Genomic DNA, 21,718 nt, shown 5'->3' with positions numbered 1-21,718 from the left:
GGAGAATAATTAATAGATCATTAAGGAAACCTTCTAAATCTGCATTCTCAAATGTTCAAGTATCCATTTCAGAGATTTATGGGTTACTGTCTTGATGTTTTGTTGTGATACATTGTCTTGTGTTTCCCTCCCTAAATGTTTCAATTTGCTTTTGGGATGGAATTGTACTCGAGCTGTGGGAATCACGTTTTTAAGGAATTAATTTGACACGTACTTTAGATGTATTCAACTGCTTGGATATAAACAACCTTAATTGGTTTATGAACAGTGATAGTTGTTGACGATGCCCAATATCTTACGTTGCATTCTTAGGTCAATACAATTTTTTTGTATGAATTGCAATTTTACCATAGGATCCTGGAGAAATGAGCTAAATGAGTTGCTGGTAATTGGACAAATAGTAGTTACATATTTCTTTTGTGAACCTATTAAAAATGACCTGATACTCTATTTGGATCTTTGTCTGATTATGACCCATTGAATAATATACACTGCTCAAAAAAATAAAAGGAACACTAAAATAACACATCCTAGATCTGAATGAATGAAATATTCTTATTAAATACTTTTTTCTTTACATAGTTGAATGTGCTGACAACAAAATCACACAAATGATCAATGGAAATCAAATTTATCAACCCATGGAGGTCTGGATTTGGAGTGACACTCAAAATTAAAGTGGAAAACCACACTACAGGCTGATCCAACTTTGATGTAATGTCCTTAAAACAAGTCAAAATTAGGCTCAGTGTGTGTGGCCTCCACGTGCCTGTATGACCTCCCTACAACGCCTGGGCATGCTCCTGATGAGATGGCGGATGGTCTCCTGAGGGATCTCCTCTCAGACCTGGACTAAAGCATCCGCCAACTCCTGGACAGTCTGTGGTGCAACGTGGCGTTGGTGGATGGAGCGAGACATGATGTGCTCAATTGGATTCAGGTCTGGGGAATGGGCGGGCCAGTCTATAGTATCAATGCCTTCCTCTTGCAGGAACTGCTGACACACTACAGCCACATGAGGTCTAGCATTGTCTTGCATTAGGAGGAACCCAGGGCCAACTGCACCAGCATATGGTCTCACAATGGGTTTGAGGATCTCATCTCAGTACCTAATGGCAGTCAGGCTACCTCTGGCGAGCACATGGAGGGCTGTGCGGCCCCCCAAAGAAATGCCACCCCACACCATGACTGACCCACCGCCAAACCGGTCATGCTGGAGGATGTTGCAGGAAGCAGAACGTTCTCCACGCCGTCTGTCACATGCTCAGTGTGAACCTGCTTTCATCTGTGAAGAGCACAGGGCGCCAGTGGCGAATTTGCCAATCTCTGTGTTCTCTGGCAAATGCCAAACGTCCTGCACAGTGTTGGGCTGTAAGCACAACCCCCACCTGTGGACGTCAGGCCCTCGTACCACCCTCATGGAGTCTGTTTCTGACCGTTTGAGCAGACACATGCACATTTGTGGCGTGCTGGAGGTCATTTTGCAGGGCTCTGGCAGTGCTCCTCCTGCTCCTTCTTGCACAAAGGCGGAGGTAGCGGTCCTGCTGCTGGGTTGTTGCCCTCCTCCACGTCTCCTGATGTACTGGCCTGTCTCCTGGTAGCGCCTCCATGCTCTGGACACTACGCTGACAGACACAGAAAACCTTCTTGCCACAGCTCACATTGATGTGCCATCCTGGATGAGCTGCACTACCTGAGCCACTTGTGTGGGTTGTAGACTCAGTCTCATGCTACCACTAGAGTGAAAGCACCGCCAGCATTCAAAAGTGACCAAAACATCAGCCAGGAAGCATAGAAACTGAGAAGTGGTCTGTGGTCATCACCTGCAGAACCACTCCTTTATTGGGAGTGACTTGCTAATTGCCTATAATTTCCACCTGTTGTCTATTCCATTTGCACAACAGCATGTGAAGTTTGTCAATCAGTGTTGCTTCCTAAGTGGACAGTTTGATTTCACAGAAGTGTGATTGACTTGGAGTTACATTGTGTTGTTTAAGTGTTCCCTTTATTTTTTTGAGCAGTGTACATTTAGTAAGTACTCAGAAGCCCCCTAACATCACCAGACAAGCCCTTTTCCTAGAACCTGAAACAAGAAAGGGTGCCTTCAAAACAGTAACAGATCCTGCATGGGGTAGAATGAGAAGACGGCCCAAAACAGTAACAGATCCTGCATGGGGTAGAATGAGAAGACGGCCCAAAACAGTAACAGATCCTGCATGGGGTAGAATGAGAAGACGGCCCAAAACAGTAACCGATCCTGCATGGGGTAGAATGAGAAGACGGCCCAAAACAGTAACCGATCGTGCATGGGGTAGAATGAGAAGACGGCCCAAAACAGTAACCGATCGTGCATGGGGTAGAATGAGAAGACGGCCCAAAACAGTAACAGATCGTGCATGGGGTAGAATGAGAAGACAGCCCAAAACAGTAACAGATCCTGCATGGGGTAGAATGAGAAGACGGCCCAAAACAGTAACAGATCCTGCATGGGGTAGAATGAGAAGACGGCCCAAAACAGTAACAGATCCTGCATGGGGTAGAATGAGAAGACGGCCCAAAACAGTAACAGATCGTGCATGGGGTAGAATGAGAAGACGGCCCAAAACAGTAACAGATCCTGCATGGGGTAGAATGAGAAGACGGCCCAAAACAGTGAGATGGAGAGTTGTCTGGCCTATGCCAGTGTTTCCCAAACTCTGTCTGGGTGCACATTTAGTTTTCAAATAATCAACTGTATAGTGAAAACCAAAACTTGCACGCACGGGGAGGGGGGGCTCAGGATCGAGTTTGAGAAGCCCTGAAGTGAGCACCTTGCACAAAAGCCTGCGTGGCAGCTGACATCTAAAAACACAGCAACATCGGTGTCCCATCCACTTTATAAATACTCCTCATTGGGGTTTATTCCTCACAGCAGATTGATCAATGCCGCCACATTGTCTAGTCCTAGACTGTGTGTAGTTGTGTAATTGGCTCCCCGAAGATGTAGAAAGAACAGGGAGCTGTCGTACCAGGCCAGTAGCTGCCACATGTCTGACCTATTTTCCGGTAGGCAAGGTCAGACAGACCTCCAGAGACTGCGGCAGGCAGATCAACTCCAGGGCCCAGCAGACGCTGTGCTAGGGAAGTACATGCCTCTGTGCAGTACAACACACCCGGTGCCTGTTGCCTAGCTCCTTGTCTAAATCTAGACCACAGGTGTTTTTGCCATAGCACTACAAATAATCCATTTGAATCAGCTGTGTAGTGCTCCGGCAAAAACAAATTTGCAACCGGGGGAGGGGGCCCCTGGTCGTGACTCATGCCCCACTAACAGTGAGGTAGAAAACCATATTTCGTGGAACTTCAGAAACAACCCCAGCCTATACAGATCTCTAGAAAGTAATGTAACCATTTACTGATTAGGAATGAACATTCAGCAGCCGTTTGAACAATGTACCCTGTAAAAAATGTTTAAGTCAAAACGAGACAAGGTTTTGAATGAAACCGTCTTTATTAAGTAATATCAGAAAAATAAAACTCTTAATTCTCTTTACAGCAAATATATAAATCAGTGCTTTGGCCACAACTTAGAAGGCCATTTATCATAAAATATAGTTTGCTTTAAACTTGACTCAATTTGTTAAATTTATGTCATTAGTCTTCCCTACATATACATAACAGAAGTGTAGTAAAATTAGCAAATTCTTTAACTGTTGGTACAGCATAGATATTTAAGAAGCATGTATTCCATTAATTTGGTAGCGTACAGGTGCAGCTCACGTTTGATCCTTGGTCTTTACAGTTGCAGAGCACAATGTGGTACATTATGAAAACATGCGTATGTGCACTTTCCCTCAACTACAAGACGGCAGCTAATCGTTTTTCAACACTGGTGAAATATACTACAAGCAAATATCACTGACAATCTGCAGTACACCGCAACTCACCCTCCCAGTTCTGCACAGAGGAAAAAAAATCATTATTTGTAAACATTTTAATATATTTATATACAGTATATAATGTAACTTCAAGTGAAATAAAAATAAATGTCTATATTTACCTGTCATTAACAATATTCCATACACAAAATATAAAGATTGGGGTTGAGAGGTTTAGGACCAATGCATTCCCCAGAAGTTAGAATAACACACCTGAGCTGCATTTACAGTCAGCCCAATTATTGGTCAGACCAATCAGATGAGAGCTTTGCCAATAATTGGGCAAAATATCAGAATTCGGCTGCCTGTGTAATGCAGCCTACAGTGGATGGGAAAAGGGATGAGAGGATGACAGCCGGGGTAATACTAGGTATCATCTGTCAGCAGAGAAGAGATGGGGTCAGTGCTTGGGCACATGATAAAACTCAAAACGTGAGAAGGCAGATCATATGAAGAGGTGGTACCACAGTCAGGAGGCCGTTATAGTCCCAATTTAACACACTAGGGTAGGTGTAGGCTAGTTAAGTTCAATGTGGGTAAAAAAAATACTGGATAATATGGCTGGAATGTCAGGAACCCAACCACCTACATAGGAGCATGAGTTGACCACAACGGAAGACCAGGTCACTACCCAAATGCATCGTCAGTCTGACCTCCTGAAGCAGAAGGTATGGGTTGAGTGATAGTGTTCAATAACATACATGCTTTCTAAAAAGGCCACAGGCTTTTTCTATAGAGTTCTATGGTAACACTGCGTGCCCACAAAACCGGTTGTATGTTTAAATTACTTAAGTGGAATTAGGCACGAGTTACTGTAAACAGATCATGTCTTCAAGTTGCAATGGAAAGCATGGCAGTACTGAAGTAGCACGTCCTGGTACTTCCTGTCTGTAAGCACAGCTAATAACAGACAGGGAGAAGTATTTTCTCATATAAAAAGACTAACAGAAAAATAAAAAGGCCTAACTAAGGCCAGAAGAGAAATAAAATGTTAGAACCAACTTAAACCTTGATTCAAAGACAGTTGAACACCTAGGATAAGTTAAGTGATCCCCAAAAATGTGATACATTACATTTAAAATAAAAACACAAAAAAGGGTAGGAAGAGTATTAACATGTCAAAATAAAATAGTATTTCAGGGAATCCCATTGTTACTTAGCGAGTCTGACCAGGAGGACAATACTAGGCACGTGCGTGGACCCACACACCACACACTCTGCCCCTTTCCCCCAACCAACCCTGTCAGGGCTCAGGGCAGGCTCAGCCGTATGGCCTGGGTGACTGGTGCCTGACACACTGGGCAGATGGCCTCGGGGCTCTGGCAGATGCGGTTGGCGCATTCTATGCAGAAGAGGTTGTGTCCGCAGGGCACCAGGGCTGCGATGATCTCACTCTCCAGGCAACGGATGCATTCCTGGCCTCCTCTGCATGAGTCTGGGGGAGAGCTGGAGCTGTCACTGGAGGACGAGAAGGTGGGGCCGTAGACTGGGAACTTTTGAGACTCTGAGACACTGAGGGAGACCCTTTGAACCCGCTGGGCTATGGGGTGTTCCAAGGCCTCTTGGAAGGAAGGGGAGAGGTGAGGTGTGCCGGATTGGCTGTCTCGGACAGGGGCCTGGCGTCCAGCCAACAGCTGGACACCCTGTTCCAAGTGGCTCCACACCACCTGTGGCTGCGGTGCAGGAGCAGCTGTGGTGATGGCCAGAGGGTCAAACACAGGAGATCCCAGTGCTGCCAGCTCCTCAGACGCCAAGGGGAGCAGAGTCTCCTCAAACCAGAAGCTGGCCCCAACATTGTTGTTATTGTTGACGAAGGGGCTGGTGGGGCTGAAGTCGGCCATGCGGTTACCCCCTCCGCCGTAGTAGGAGTCAGTGGAGCCACTGCCCAGAGAGCTGGAGCTGTCGTTGCGGTAGTTGGCAGTCATGCGCACACCGCAGTTGCCGGTGCGCTGGGCACTGGCAGGTGCGGCTGCGTTCGACTGCAGCCACGCCCCACAGCTTCCCGCCTCGAAGCTGACGTCAGTGCCGTTGTAGTGGAAGTCGTTCCCGTCTCCTGGAATCTCCACACAGTTGCCTGTGCGTATGGCAATGTGGGCCTCGATCTCCTCTCGCGCTCGGTCCACATTCTCAGGCATGCCAGTCACCTCAAACACTGGCTCTTTGTCTCGGCTAGGAGTGACAATGTAAGTGTGTGTCTGCTGTTGGATGCGCTTGATGGTCGCCCCCTTGGGCCCAACCACCAGTCCCACCACGCGGTAGGGAACACGCACCTGGATGGTGGTTTGACCAGGTAGGGAAGGTGCAGCAGGTAGCCCTGGCCCTGCTGCAGCCACCGAACCTGCCTTGTTCCGGGAGGCTCGGATGAGGGAGAAGTGCTCAGCTGCCGAGAGGATCTCCCTCTTGGCCATGACCACATCCTCCTTCCGCCCTGTCACCACGAACATCGGCTGCTCCCCTCGCACTGGGGTCTTGATGTAGGTGTTGGTCTTTGCTCGCAATGCCTTGATCTTGCAACCTAAGAAAATAATAATAATACACGTTGGAAGGGAGAATCTCAGACATTAATCTTGATCCTTATAATTACAATCTTGATTTCTTACGATTGTGAAATCTGAGATGACACTAACAATTCATAGCTAGATGCCTCGCTGTAGATAGTGTGAAGTCCAAATTATACCATTTTGTCATTTCCGGTTCCCTCGTGATTTTAACAACAGTCCACCATTCACCACATTTACATTTAAGTCATTTAGCAGACGCTCTTATCCAGAGCGACTTACAAATTGGTGCGTTCACCTTAAGACATCCAGTGGAACAGCCACTTTACAATAGTGCATCTAAATCTTTTAAGGGGGGGGGGGGGGGGTGAGAAGGATTACTTTATCCTATCCTAGGTATTCCTTAAAGAGGTGGGGTTTCAGGTCTCTCCGGAAGGTGGTGATTGACTCCGCTGTCCTGGCGTCGTGAGGGAGTTTGTTCCACCATTGGGGGCCAGAGCAGCGAACAGTTTTGACTGGGCTGAGCGGGAACTGTACTTCACCACACAGAGAGAAATAGTAATGGCGTCTTTTTGTAGGCCTATGAGGAACACGAATGGCGTTTTTCGATAAACGCTGAAACAAAGGTCTGTTGTAAACAGACTTAGGAGATCTTATACGTTTTGCTCTTTGAGATCATCAGCTAAGGTCACTAAGAATTCATGTAATAAAAAACAAATCAAAGGCTTCATAATTCATAAAGGTCTTGTTAACTGACTGCTATTAGCTCAGATCAAAACGTATAAGATTTCCTAAACCGGTGATAACCTGAAGACTTTATTTTCGGCGTTTTTTCCAAAACACCATTCGTTCCCCATAGGGATGGCTGAACGAACCAGGGACTGCTAACTTATTTCCGGGTTTTAGGACTACAAGATGGCGAGGTCTATAACAGATGCAGACAAACTATTTGCCAAACATGTTATATGGCAGTCCAGTCGATACAAAAAGTTAAGCGGATCAAAAATGTACCCCATCTATGAAAAGACAATTCGATAGATTGCTAGCAAAACTAAAATCGCGGTATATTACACCGATTTGCTAAAGATAGCTTGCTAGCTGATGTGGCATGGTAATCAACAAAGGCAAAGCAATAATTGTGGGTGCTAACTGGACAAAGCAAAGCTACCTAGGTTATTAGCACACCATGAAACTAGCTAAACGTAACTAACTAGTTAACTTGCAATCCAAATATGCATCACATGGCTAGAGAAAGATAGAATCAACATAACTATATTTACTTTGCCAGTTACCCAACTCTGAAATGTGGATTTAAGAGTGACCTAGTTATAGTAACTAGTTACGGCTTGCGGGTACAAACTACATTAGTTAGCCAGCTGTTTGTTTCCAAATTACATTTTACAATGTCAATTAACAAACTGCCAACATACATAAACATGTAACTCTTGCCGAATCAACATACACGTCTGGCTAATTAAAATGAATAATACTAGCTAGTTTACTCACCTTGTCTACCGACAATCTCGGCAACATGTTCTGAACTGGGCACCGAGACACACTCTGTTGTGTTCACACTCTTCCTCCGCATGAGCAGCGATGTCTCAACTTCATAGCCAGGCTCTCCATACACAGGCGGTAAAATCATCATTCCCGTAGCCTGTTGTAGTGTGCCGTGGTCAAACTCATTGTACAGCAAGAGTGTCTCGGGCGTATCCATTCCAGGTAGCATAACAGAGCCTAGTCCCGAGACTTGGGCCTGCACAAGCAGCGTCTTGTTGAAATCATCCTCTCCCAACACGTCTTCGTTGGCTCTTTCTTCGTCCTCTTCCGTCGGTGTCGGATGGTGGTACTGTATAGGCTGCAGGTCCAGCACGGCACCAAGCACATTGAAATGAGAGACCGGGCGTGGATGCAAAAGGCTCTCGGGTTGTTCCGTGTGTCTGTAGTGGTCATCCAGGCCTATGTCGCCGAATGCATGCACAACTAGTGGCGGGATCTCCGGCTCGGTTTCCTCGGTCTCCAACAAAGATGTGCTACTTGGCATTATGAAATTCTACCAACGACGTTATTTAACTAAATTAATATCACACGTTTAAATAGTTAGTTACTGTGGTCTGTAACTATACATTTATGAAAAAGTTCTTATTAAAAGTAGCGCCCGCGCCAGTTTTACTTTGTTGTGTTTCGTCTTTTCTTCATGCACCTCTTTCAGCAGCAGAAACGGTTCCGGGACTTCTCGCGAGTTTATTCAATCTTCTTCTTGTACATTGTAGCATTCCGGCCGACTGGACGATATTTTGCTGCCACCTGCAGTTGGGAAGAATGCACCGAATCAAATGGATTTTACATAAATTCCAATTCTAGGCTTTCGTGACCTTTTTTTGGAAATCAGATCGTTAAAATATTGAATTGGATATGTCTGATTTATTTGTTTCTTCCTCAAAACTATGCACAGATCATCGATCCTCAGCATTCCCCTACATATAGCAACTCATGAAATGCCATTGCGTGGAATACGTTGTCATTCAACATTTATTTTGTCTTATCTATAAATTATTTCTGCTCTATCAAATCACATGGGCTGGGAGCATCACAGTGACTGAGCGTCATCAAGATGCAACTGCATGACATGTGTTAAACCGCTAGATGGCATCATTGTTATAAATAAAGGGGTCCCTCCTATTGCCTTCCAATGAGGTAACAAACAATTATCCTCGTAATAGCTGATACATTACAGAAGTTAATGCTTTGCTTTTTTGCATGTTAGGTTCAACCACGGTGCGATAATGAACAGCTTTTAGAATCATTGTAAAATTCCATCTCCATAATCCTTCCATTGTTCAACGGGTGAAACGCGACTCCAAACTGGCGTAGTCTGTGTCTAAGCAACGACGCACAATAACATTGTAGCACCGAAAATAAATAATATTTTTTTTGCTCCATTAGCACTTTTTTTTTTTTTACTATCTCCAAATTACTGAGGGAAACGACAAAAACGACGTCTACGAGGATTTCATTTGACATTTTACCGAGTTGTTTTGTCTTCGCGTCATTCCTGGTGAAAATGTATGGGCGCGCTCCTAGAGTTACCTACCTCACCGTGGGCAGCACCACGTCCGAAGTTGGCCCAGGATCATACGAGGTCATTCAATACAAAACCAAAAAATCAGGTAGGGTTGTTGATGTTTTCAAAAGGAAGTTTTAGCAGCGCTTTAGGAACAAGCTCGCAAATTGTCATAATTTGTCCGTTTTTGAAATGAGTTATTATGACTGTTGCTTATCTGAAATCCATGTAGGGCAGGCCTATGGCTAAAGTGTTGTATGTATGTAGACTTATCTGCTCAGCTGCTATGTTTTGTGTTTGAAGTAGCCATATTGACCCAGAAGGTAGCCTTTGTTACATACATGCACAATTTGTGATTAATCCAATATTTAATCATGTTGATCTCAGATTCATAAAGTATGCTGTTCTTGAAAGCAATTGAAAATGTAATATATATACTGTTACAAGTTGTGACAGTGTATAAAATATGTTCAAAATATGTGTATAGGTCTATATCCATTGACATTTGTCACTGTTTTGCAGATGGCTATGCTCCGTTCCTCTCACTCTCCAAACGGCCCTCTATGTTCCACAGGTCCAGCAATGACAAAGCCTTGCCTGGACCGGGACAATACAACAGCTCACATAGCAAGGTAAGTCATGGATGCATCCATCCATCCAAGTGTGAATTGAATTCACTTGTCTTTCTAGCAGTCTTGTCAAATGGGTCTGAAGAATCAATGTATTGGGTTCAATTTGATTCCCAAGCTTAGATAATCATAAACCATGGTGACATTGATCTGAACCTTGTAGGATAACATTCTGGGAGGACAAAGTCTGAAGAATCGATCAAAGCGGTTTGATGAGGTGGTGTCAGAAGTCCCGGGCCCTGGAACGTACAACGTTGGGCAGGCAGCAGGAAACACACTGAGGGGAGCTGAGAGTGAGCCTCCGGGGAAGAGACGCACTAAGGTGGTATGTGTCCCTGAGGTGTATTCACTAGAAGCAGGCCCAAATGAGGAGGTACCTACCTGAATTTGTCTAATAAGAAACACTTGTTTTCATTGCAAAATTGTTTTCCACTGCGAAATGTTTAGCTACGGTGTGCCCTAATGAATACACCCATGTACTAGCCTAAGCTATTCCATCTTAGCACACTCTGTGACATACTGCAAAGATGAGTGGGGAACCATCCCAACTTGTCACTGCACATATTTTAAGTCTGTACAACAACATCTTTACTCAAATCAAATGATGCTACTTAAACCAGATGATGCAGAAGATGTAGAACAAAAAGCCATTGAATAATTTCAGTCCCACGCTATCATCTGTGATTTTCTTTAGTGCTTCCAAACCCTCTTAGACATTGTGTGCTTGTGCTACAGACTTCTGGATTTGTCTATTTCTTCAGCATTTGCTGATGCCGACCGTTGATTGGGGCAGGTGTTTGTGAGAGCAGTGTTTGTGAGACGGATCCGAAAATGTTTTTTCTTACAAAACCACAATATGAAAAGCTGAGACTCTCTCAAACATGCACATGTCATCTGTTTTTCTCTATGACGCCTACAAGAGACACAAGAGTGGTTAGAATGTAAGAGTAAGGGTTTGTTGCCCAGGACATAGTGTCTATAATACTGTAATAAGCTCATATAGTTGCTGTCACAAATTCCAAACTCCATACAGTTGTCGCTGAGTAGTTGGATATTCCTTTCCCACTGAGTAAACCAAATTCCAAACTCCATACAGTTGTCGCTGAGTAGTTGGATATTCCTTTCCCACTGAGTAAACCAAATTCCAAACTCCATACAGTTGTCGCTGAGTAGTTGGATATTCCTTTCCCACTGAGTAAACCAAATTCCAAACTCCATACAGTTGTCGCTGAGTAGTTGGATATTCCTTTCCCACTGAGTAAACCATTTCTGTCTTTACAGCAGTCAAATAAATACATTTTGATCAGGTTTTTGCTTTTGTCAATAAAACTCATGACTGCAACTGTTTATGTTAAGTTGTTTTGTATTCTACTTGTAGCCCTGGTTGTCCTGAAAAGACGAGGCTACAACACTTCAATGTACGGCTAAATGTGAGGGCAGGGGAAGCAGATACATGGAAGTAGTGAATTTCACGTTTCCCATTCAGGAATTGGCTGGGCATGTTAATGTGTTTCTTATGTTGTGTATTCCACTAGTGGCTTCGGGGAGTTCCTACTCGCCTCAAGTTCCTGCCACAGCCAGACATTCCTTCCATCCCGTCACCTGGGCAGGCCTTTGGCTATGAAGACAATGGACAGGGATTTCTTTGCAAGCAAAAGGCACCAGAAAAGGATGATACATTAGGACCTGCTTTCTACAACCCAGTGGTGGTAAGAGAGGAGCACGAGCACGCACACACTCACACACACGCTCACACACTCACACACACGCTCACTCGCATGCTCGCTCGCTCACTCAAGTTATGACAGTGAGAGTGGTGAGAGTAAATTCATTAGTGAGTGAGTGTGTTTGCACTTACTCTGTGTGAGAGAGTTCCATTAGCAGCAGCCGATCTAATGCACCAGTGGGCCTCTTAATTTGCCCGAAAACTATTTCCATAGCTAATGATCGGAGCTCCACAAAGCACCTTGTTCATTTATTCTGGTGTCAACAAAGAGGACCATTAGTAATTATTCTTCAAGTTATATTACAATATTCACTTAAAATAATGCACCGCCCACTGGTCTGGCCTTCAATTAAACTATATTTAATTTGCTAATGACTAACCAAGTCAACAACGTCCTTCAGGTAGGTTATATCAGCACTCCAGGCTGGCAGAAAGACATTAGTCAGGTAGGTTATATCAGCACTCCAGGCTGGCAGAAAGAGATTAGTCAGGTAGGTTATATCAGCACTCCAGGCTGGCAGAAAGACATTAGTCAGGTAGGTTATATCAACACTCCAGGCTGGCAGAAAGACATTAGTCAGGTAGGTTATATCAACACTCCAGGCTGACAGAAAGAGATTAGTCAGGTAGGTTATATCAGCACTCCAGGCTGGCAGAAAGACATTAGTCAGGTAGGTTATATCAGCACTCCAGGCTGGCAGAAAGAGATTAGTCAGGTAGGTTATATCAGCACTCCAGGCTGACAGAAAGAGATTAGTCAGGTAGGTTATATCAACACTCCAGGCTGACAGAAAGAGATTAGTCAGGTAGGTTATATCAGCACTCCAGGCTGGCAGAAAGAGATTAGTCAGGTAGGTTATATCAGCACTCCAGGCTGGCAGAAAGAGATTAGTCAGGTAGGTTATATCAACACTCCAGGCTGGCAGAAAGAGATTAGTCAGGTAGGTTATATCAACACTCCAGGCTGGCAGAAAGAGATTAGTCAGGTAGGTTATATCAGCACTCCAGGCTGGCAGAAAGAGATTAGTCAGGTAGGTTATATCAGCACTCCAGGCTGACAGAAAGAGATTAGTCAGGTAGGTTATATCAGCACTCCAGGCTGGCAGAAAGAGATTAGTCAGGTAGGTTATATCAGCACTCCAGGCTGACAGAAAGAGATTAGTCAGGTAGGTTATATCAGCACTCCAGGCTGACAGAAAGAGATTAGTCAGGTAGGTTATATCAACACTCCAGGCTGGCAGAAAGAGATTAGTCAGGTAGGTTATATCAGCACTCCAGGCTGGCAGAAAGAGATGAATCAAGTAGGAATTATATCAACACTCCAGGCTGACAGAAATGTATGAGTCAGGTAGGTTATATCAACACTCCAGGCTGACAGAAATGTATGAGTCAGGTAGGTTATATCAACACTCCAGGCTGACAGAAATGTATGAGTCAGGTAGGTTATATCAACACTCCAGGCTGGCAGAAAGTGATGAATCAAGTAGGAATTATATCAACACTCCAGGCTGGCAGAAAGAGCTCAGTGATTTAGGGTTATCAAGAGTGCATCAATGAATTCCTTTCTTCCTCTCGCTCCTGGTCTTTAAGGGCTTTAAATCTCCTGACTGACATGTGTTTTTAACCACCAAGTGTATCAGGTCATGGAGTTAAGTAGCTGTCTAATGGCATTCCTTCAAAATAGGGAAAACTATGCTGATAAGACTTGTTTGGGCACCACTGATCTATTGGGTGTCTGATGAATAAACCTTTTTTTCCCTAACTTCAATATGCATCACAGTGTACAATTAATTTCAAAGCAGACTAAGTTACTTATATCCTGAGTTGCTTTGGTTTGCTTTAGGAGTTATTATTTTGGTACCATTTTGTTAGATGGTATTTCTTGTTAAAGGTACGTTTGTAGTGTTCGCAAATTGGATGCAGCTTGTGTTGTTGACTGACATATTCAGTTACTGTTCATGTGTCGCTGATTGAATTCAAACCTGTCATGTCATTCTGAACCCAAGATTACTTAGAAAAGGGCTGCTCATTTCCAGAACTGACTTTATTGTCATTCCTGTGTGTTAATAGCCCCTGTGCCATATCTCAAATGCCAGAGTAAAAGTGAGGGAGGTTGTAAAGGAAAGAGATTACTGGTCGCTGAGTCTCAACTGTTCTGAAATATACTGACATTTAGTGGAGATTCATCATCCCATCTTAAAGAAAGCTAAGTAAAAAACACCATTCTAAAATAGAAACAACCCCCCCCTCTATCGTCACGGTTTTATTTCCACAGGCAGAAACCAGTTTCTCTCTGAAGTACAAAGGCATCCATTTTGGGAAGATGACAGGGAAGCGAGGCGAGGTGAAGGGAGAAGAGGGCCCCGGACCAGGGCAATATGATCCTGAAGAGTGAGTGCTGTCTGCCTATCCTCACATCCAACACTTCACTGCTACTAAACACACGCCTAGCCTTCTCCATTCCAGTGACTCAGACCCATAGGACCACGGCAGTCACACATCTACAGTTGAAGCCGGAAGTTTACATACACCTTAGCCAAATACATTTCAACTCAGTTTTTTTCACAATTCCTGACATTTAATCTTAGTAAGAATTCCCTGTCTTAGTTCAGTTAGGATCACCACTTTATTTTAAGAATGTGAAATGTCAGAATAATAGTAGAGAGTGATTTATTTCAGCTTTTATTTTTGGGTAGCCTTCCACAAGCTTCCCACAATAAGTTGGGTGAATTTTGTCCCATTCCTCCTGACAGAGCTGGTGTAACTGAGTCAGGTTTGAATGCCTCCTAGCTCGCACAAGCTTTTTCAGTTCTGCACACAACTTTTCTATAGGCTTGAGGTCAGGGCTTTGTGATGGCCACTCCAATAATTTGACTTTGTTTTCCTTAAGCCATTTTGCCACAACTTTGGAAGTATGCTTGGGGTCATTGTCCATTTGCAAGACCCATTTGTGACCAGGCTTTAACTTCCTGTCTAATGTCTTGATGTTGCTTCAATATATCCACATAATTTTCCTACCTCATGATGCCATCTAGTTTGTGAAGTGCACCAGTCCCTCCTGCAGCAAAGGACCACCACAACGTGATGCTGCCACACCCGTGTTTCACGGTTGAGATGGTGTTCTTCGGCTTTCAAGCCTCCCCCTTTTTCCTCCAAAGATAACGATGGTCATTATGGCCAAACAGTTCTATTTTTGTTTCATCAGACAAGAGGACATTTCTCTAAAAAGTAAGATCTTTGTGCAGTTGCAAACCATAGTCTGGCTTTTTTATGGCGGTTTTGGAGCAGTGGCTTCTTCCTTGCTGAGCGGCCTTTCAGGTTATGTCGATACAGGACTCGTTTTACTGTGGATATAGATACTTTTGTCCCTGTTTCCTCCAGCATCTTCACAAGGTCCTTTGCTGTTGTTCTGGGATTGATTTGCACTTTTCGCACCAAAGTACGTTAATCTCTAGGAGACAGAACACGTCTCCTTCCTGAGCGTTATGACGGCTGTGTGGTCCAATGGTGTTTATACTTGCGTACTATTGTTTGTACAGATGAACGTGGTACCTTCAGGCATTTGGAAATGGCTCCCAAGGATGAAGCAGACTTGTAGAGGTCTACCATTTTTTTTCTGAGGTCTTGGCTGATTTCTTTTGATTTTCCCATGATGTCAAGTAAAGAGGCACTGAGTTTGAAGGTAGGCCTTGAAATACAGCCACAGGTACACCTCCAATTGACTCAAATTAAGTCAATTAACCTACCAGAAGCTTCTCAAGCAATGACATAATTTTCTGGAATTTTCCAAGCTGTTTAAAGGCACAGTCAACTTAGTGTATGTAAACTTCTGACCCACTGGAATTGTGATACAGTAAATTATAAGTGAAATAATCTGTCTGTAAACAATTGTTGGAAAATTGCTTGTGTCATGCACAAAGTAGAGCGACTTGCCAACACTATAGTTTGTTAACAAGAATTTTGTGGAGTGGTTGAAAATGACTCCAACATAAGTGTATGTAAACTTCTGACTTCAACTGTATAGGCAGTTGGTACAACAGGATCAAATTCTCTGAAATGTGCATTCGTTTTCCTCTTTATCGAAATCCACTCAGGCCAAATGACAACACAGGATATACGCTCCACTATTCAGTCATTTTTGCCTCCAAAGTAAAATTAAAGTCTTTAACATTGTTTACAATGCACTTCCTGACAGTAGTATTGATGGTGAGTGAGAATGAGTCTTACTAAGCACTTTTGGATATTGTGGGCATCCTCCCGACATAGTTATTTGAAAGGCTTCAACAGCTCAATAGCAGGGAGGGCACCTGCGTTCCCCCAGCCATCACATCCCCCACTCTCTTCAATTGAGCTTGGCTTGGACGTGTAAATCAGTCCTCTCCCATCCTCTCCCATCCTCTCCCATTCCCAGATAGATGTGATTAACAGGGTTGGAAACGGTTCCGTAAGTAAGCATTTCACTGTTAGTCTACAGCTGTTGTTTACGAAGCATGTGACAAATAAAATTGGATTGGATTTTGACAGGGTCATTTGGAGATGATTGACAGGGGAAATAAATCCTCCCTCCTAAAAGCTTAAGCGCTGCTGACAAATACGCTTCCCATTTCCTCCACCTATCCCACGTCCGTCTGCAGGTATTCCACGACGGAGTACGAGAACGTCAATGTGAGGAAGGGGCAGAAGAGTCGGGCCGAGCTGGTCGTCCCACGCTACCACGAGATTGTCACCTTGCAGGAGGAGAAGAAGGTAACTCCTTAGGGGATATGTCCAAACCAGTGATGCCACGTCGCCGTACTGTAACAACCCTAATCATCGTCAGCACAGTGACACCTCTAGTCTCCCTCGTCCCCCTTTCATAGTGCTACTTGATACTTGAGCATGAGACTTGGAGTATGGTCCACACCTAGACTAGACTGGAGGAGCAACGCTAAGCAAGTTTGAATGCACTGCGTTGAGAATGAGAGGGAGTGACCGGAATGGGGAGAAAACACTACTGGTGACATCAGCTTCCTACCCTTTCTCAAAGGGCCTTTTGGGGCTGAGGGGGGAGTGTGCTGTCTGTTCAGCGGACAGCTTTAAGGTTAAGGGAGCCTGAGGGAGGGAGAGAGGAAGGGAGGGAGAGAGGAAGGGAGAGAGAGAGGGTGGGAGAGAGAGAGAGAGGGAGGGAGGGAGGGGGAGGGAGGGAGGGAGGAGGGCGAGAGAGGGGAAAGGAGGGAGGGAGGGAGGAAAGGAGGGGATAGGAGGGAGAGAGGAAGGGAGGGAGAGAGAGAGAGAGGGGAAAGGAGGGAGGGAGGGAGGAAAGGAGGGGATAGGAGGGAGAGAGGAAGGGAGGGAGAGAGGGTGGGAGAGAGAGAGAGGGAGGAGGGAGGGAGGGGGGGGGGAGGGAGGAAGGGAGGAAGGAGGGAGAGAGAGGGGGAAAGGAGGGAGGGAGGGAGGAAAGGAGGGGATAGGAGGGAGAGAGAGGAAGGGAGGGAGAGAGGAAGGGAGAGAGAGAGAGAGGGAGGGAGGGAGGGAGGGGGGGGGAGGGAGGGAGGGAGGAAGGGAGGAAGGAGGGAGAGAGAGGGGAAAGGAGGGAGGGAGGGAGGAAAGGAGGGGATAGGAGGGAGAGAGGTAAGGAGGGAGGAAGGAAAGGATGGGGGCATGGAGTAAGCACTCCCAACCCTCTCGTAGTGAGACAGTAAGTCAGCACTGTGCCACTCTAGAAGCTCAGGTAGGGGCCTTAGAGTGTGTTCCATCCCTGCTGGAAAGGAAACTGTTCTCTCCTAGTCCCATAAAACAGAGGAGCAGGTCTCCAACAGCAACAATCCTCAGGGACTGGAGTGTTGGAGTGTTATTCTTCTCTTCAAGATCTTAGATAGATATATTTTTCAATCTCAGATGAAATATTATTTTCATTAGTCACAGCTATGTGTTTGCATGTTTTTTTTCTGGAATGTCTCCAGCCTTGCTCTGGCTTTCCTCTCCTCTCCTCTCCTCTCCTCTCCTCTCCTCTCCTCTCCTCTCCTCTCCTCTCCTCTCCTCTCCTCTCCTCTCCTCTCCTCTCCTCTCCTCTCCTCTCCTCTCCTCTCCTCTCCTTTGCTCTCCTCTCCTCTCCTCTCCTCTCCTCTCCTCTCCTCTCCTCTCCTCTCCTCTCCTCTCCTTTCCTTTCCTTTCCTTTCATTTGCTTTCCTCTCCTCTCCTCTCCTTTCCTTTGCTTTCCTCTCCTCTCCTTTCCTTTGCTTTCCTCTCCTCTGCTCTCCTCTCCTTTCCTTTCCTTTCCTTTCCTTCGCTTTCCTCTCCTCTCCTCTCCTCTCCTCTCCTCTCCTCTCCTCTCCTCTCCTCTCCTCTCCTCTCCTCTCTCCTCTCCTCTCCTCTCCTCTCCTTTCCTTTCCTTTCCTTTCCCTATCTGTGTATTCCTCCCCCCCTCTCCCCTTTTCTCCCCTTTTCTCTCCTCCCCTCTCCTTTCCTTTCCTTTCCCTATCTGTGTTTCTTCCTCCCCTCCTCTCCTCTCATTTTCTCTCCTCTCCTCTCCTTTCCTTTCCCCATGTCTTTCCAGTGAAATGCTTATTGCATGCGTGACACTGTCGTGTTCTACTTTCAACTTCCTGTCCCAGTTATATCATGTACCACTAGAGGGCATTCAAGCTTCACATTTGGACGGAGCTTGTGCACTACCTGCTAATACAATTTGATAAGTGTTCCAGGGTGAAGTTTCTCCAAGGTTACAGGTCTAGGAACAGCCTCCCTCCCTGAATCCTAACATTAAGCATTAGTGGGGTAAATACAAAACTGACCCAATATCATCATCTAGGGGCAACTTCAATCTACTCCGTGACCTGCAAATGAACTTGAATGCACAAATGTGGTATATATATTGGTAGCTTGGTAATGATGCTTGATGGTGTTCTAATAGGCTGGATGGAATTACTGTACACGTGATATATTAATTTAAGGTGGTATAGATGTTGGTAGCTTGGTAATGATGCTTGATGGTGTTCTAATAGTCTGGAGGAATTAAATGTGACACTTATTAAAGGGGTGTTTGACTTTAATACCTCCCTTTATTTCCAGGAGGAAGGCTACAGAAATGATACCTTCAACTATTTATTAAATCATTACACGTTTATTACAACTTAACACATTTGTATAGTATGTATATTATATTGCAGTTAAAGAACACAGAAACGACAATAGAATTAGTACATCACAACAAACAGTCCAAGTTGCCTCTGTCTCTTTCTGGACTGTGTACCTCAGACCAATGTGTTTTACGGTGAGGGGAGGTGCGCTATGGTCAGACTGGGGCGTGTGTGTGGCTGCCCCACGATGTGTGTCCCCTGCTGTGGATCCCTCAGTGGTGTCTGGGCTTCCATCCATCCATCCTCATTAGAGAGGGGCTGGCACGGCACCCCCCCCCCCCCCCCCTCTGGCAGATGGGTAATTATTAGTACGGACACACACCATGGACACCCAAGGAATTACTCAATTCAGTTGAAGTCACTGAATTCAGAATTCAGATTTTAAATAAGTAGCTTCTCCTTTTCAGTTTATCATGTCTATTATTGAATTGGAATTTCAGTTTACTTTCTGAATTTACGGACTTCGATTGGAATTGGACCCCAACCCTGCGCTGTATACTGTCATCTCCATTTCAATTCAGTCAATTCATCAATGGGAAAATTCACCAATGCTTTTCAAGGAGAAGGGGAAAAAATGGCATTCAAATGGGACAGACCCCAGCCCTGGATACCTACATAGGTCTACAAAGACCTCTCTGTAGGTCTACTTATGCCCGTGGTTGATTTATTTTACCTTTATTTAACTAGGCAAGTTAAGAACAAATTCTTATTTTCAATGGCTGCCTAGGAACAGTGGGTTAACTGCCTGTTCAGAACGACAGATTTGTACCTTGTCAGCTCGGGGATTTGAACTTGCAACCTTCCGGATACTAGTCCAACGCTCTAACCACTAGGCTACCCTGCCGCCTCTACACTCTAACCACTAGGCTACCCTGCCGCCTCAAATGGCAACCAGTTTATAGTCTCACTAATGACCAGAGCCCACAGGACCAATACACAGGAGGCTGTAGGATTGGATGTGCTGGCTGGAGGTATTCTGCTGTGGAACGTAGGCAGTGACAGTCTTTAGTTGACCTCTAAAGAGTTGGCAGCAGACTTCTAGAAACAGAAGCTGCACGCACAGCGACCACATTCATTCTTCCAGACGTCATTATTCCTCACCGCTTCCAATGTGTTTGCCCACCAAAGAGGCGTGTGTGTGTGTTTATATGTGTGTGTGTGTGTGTTTATATGTGTGTGTGTGTGTGTGTTTATATGTGTGTGTGTGTGTGTGTTTATATGTGTGTGTGTGTGTGTGTTTATATGTGTGTGTGTGTGTGTGTTTATATGTGTGTGTGTGTGTGTGTGTGTGTGTGTGTGTTTATGTGTGTGTGTGCTTGCTTAGTGTACAAATGTTCCTCTGAGTGCGTGTTTGCTTACTTTGTGTGCAGCTTGGTTTCTCAGTGTGTGTGTTTATATGTCTGGGTGTGTCCATGTATCTAACACCAGTCTTGTGACTAATGGTCTCTATATCATGTAGCAGTGTGGAGGACATGTGGGACTCTAATGGTCTCTACATCATGTAGCAGTGTAGAGGACATGTGGGACTCTAATGGTCTCTACATCATGTAGCAGTGTAGAGGACATGTGGGACTCTAATGGTCTCTACATCATGTAGCAGTGTAGAGGACATGTGGGACTCTAATGGTCTCTACATCATGTAGCAGTGTAGAGGACATGTGGGACTCTAATGGTCTCTACATCATGTAGCAGTGTTGAGGACATGTGGGACTCTAATGGTCTCTACATCATGTAGCAGTGTAGAGGACATGTGGGACTCTAATGGTCTCTACATTATGTAGCAGTGTTGAGGACATGTGGGACATGGCTCCTGGGGAGGGTGAAAGGGCCACTATGGGGTCATTCTAATGGCCCACTCCACTCCCCTCACTGCAACCCAGGCACGCATCCCAAATGGCATCTTATTCTCTAGATAGTGCACCAGGCCCTGCTCAATAGTAGTAAAAAGGGAATACCCTACCATTTGGGATGCAGCGCTACTAATGTCTAATCAGAGGTAGGTTATTCTTCTTCTGACATCCCTCGCTCAGGCTCTATCTCTGCCCGCTCGGAATGTTCATCGTCATAATTGACTATTCTACTTTTCTCACCTCTGCAGTCCTCACCTCTGCAGTCCTCACCTCTACAGTCCTCACCTCTGCAGTCCTCACCTCTGCAGTCCTCACCTCTGCAGTCCTCACCTCTGCAGTCCTCACCTCTGCAGTCCTCACCTCTGCAGTCCTCACCTCTACAGTCCTCACCTCTGCAGTCCTCACCTCTGCAGTCCTCACCTCTGCAGTCCTCACCTCTGTAGTCCTCACCTCTGCAGTCCTCACCTCTGCAGTCCTCACCTCTGCAGTCCTCACCTCTGCAGTCCTTACCTCTGTAGTCCTCACCTCTGCAGTCCTCACCTCTGTAGTCCTCACCTCTGCAGTCCTCACCTCTGCAGTCCTCACCTCTGCAGTCCTCACCTCTGCAGTCCTCACCTCTACAGTCCTCACCTCTGCAGTCCTCACCTCTGCAGTCCTCACCTCTGCAGTCCTCACCTCTGTAGTCCTCACCTCTGCAGTCCTCACCTCTGCAGTCCTCACCTCTGCAGTCCTCACCTCTGTAGTCCTCACCTCTGTAGTCCTCACCTCTGCAGTCCTCACCTCTGCAGTCCTCACCTCTGCAGTCCTCACCTCTGCAGTCCTCACCTCTGCAGTCCTCAACTCTGTAGTCCTCACCTCTGCAGTCCTCACCTGTGTAGTCCTCACCTCTGCAGTCCTCACCTCTGCAGTCCTCACC

The 21,718-nt window shown here is 45.4% G+C and overlaps 2 protein-coding genes across 2 annotated transcripts in view; one reads left to right on the top strand and one right to left on the bottom strand.

The window, feature by feature from the left end:
- Positions 1 to 3,471: 3,471 nt before the first annotated feature.
- On the bottom strand, positions 3,472 to 8,665 carry LOC115111250 (RNA-binding protein MEX3B). Its single transcript, XM_029637118.2, has 2 exons — positions 7,922 to 8,665; positions 3,472 to 6,432 (listed from the first exon to the last, which is right to left on the bottom strand). Exons 1-2 carry the CDS (start codon positions 8,457 to 8,459, stop codon positions 5,168 to 5,170), a joined length of 1,803 nt encoding a protein of 600 aa, XP_029492978.2. The 5' UTR covers positions 8,460 to 8,665; the 3' UTR covers positions 3,472 to 5,167.
- A 432-nt stretch (positions 8,666 to 9,097) lies between these two features.
- Positions 9,098 to 21,718, top strand: part of stpg2 (sperm-tail PG-rich repeat containing 2) — an 85,186-nt gene continuing 72,565 nt past the window's right edge. The window contains exons 1-6 of the mRNA XM_065011391.1: positions 9,098 to 9,585; positions 10,002 to 10,111; positions 10,272 to 10,433; positions 11,644 to 11,817; positions 14,110 to 14,225; positions 16,469 to 16,580. Coding sequence (XP_064867463.1) covers positions 9,480 to 9,585; positions 10,002 to 10,111; positions 10,272 to 10,433; positions 11,644 to 11,817; positions 14,110 to 14,225; positions 16,469 to 16,580 — 780 coding nt within the window. The 5' untranslated portion in view covers positions 9,098 to 9,479. The remainder of the gene's footprint in view (positions 9,586 to 10,001; positions 10,112 to 10,271; positions 10,434 to 11,643; positions 11,818 to 14,109; positions 14,226 to 16,468; positions 16,581 to 21,718) is intronic.

This window comes from Oncorhynchus nerka, linkage group LG27, assembly GCF_034236695.1.
Source record: "Oncorhynchus nerka isolate Pitt River linkage group LG27, Oner_Uvic_2.0, whole genome shotgun sequence".
Lineage (NCBI taxonomy): Eukaryota > Metazoa > Chordata > Actinopteri > Salmoniformes > Salmonidae > Oncorhynchus > Oncorhynchus nerka.
This window is presented reverse-complemented; position numbering and strand designations above follow the sequence as displayed.

Coding starts and splice junctions, on each gene's coding strand:
- LOC115111250 (XM_029637118.2), bottom strand. CDS start 8,459: ATGCCAAGTAGCACATCTTTGTTGGAGACCGAGGAAACCGAGCCGGAG. Junction 6,433..7,921: donor CGAGATTGTCGGTAGACAAG/GTGAGTAAACTA, acceptor TTATTTTCTTAG/GTTGCAAGATCAAGGCATTG.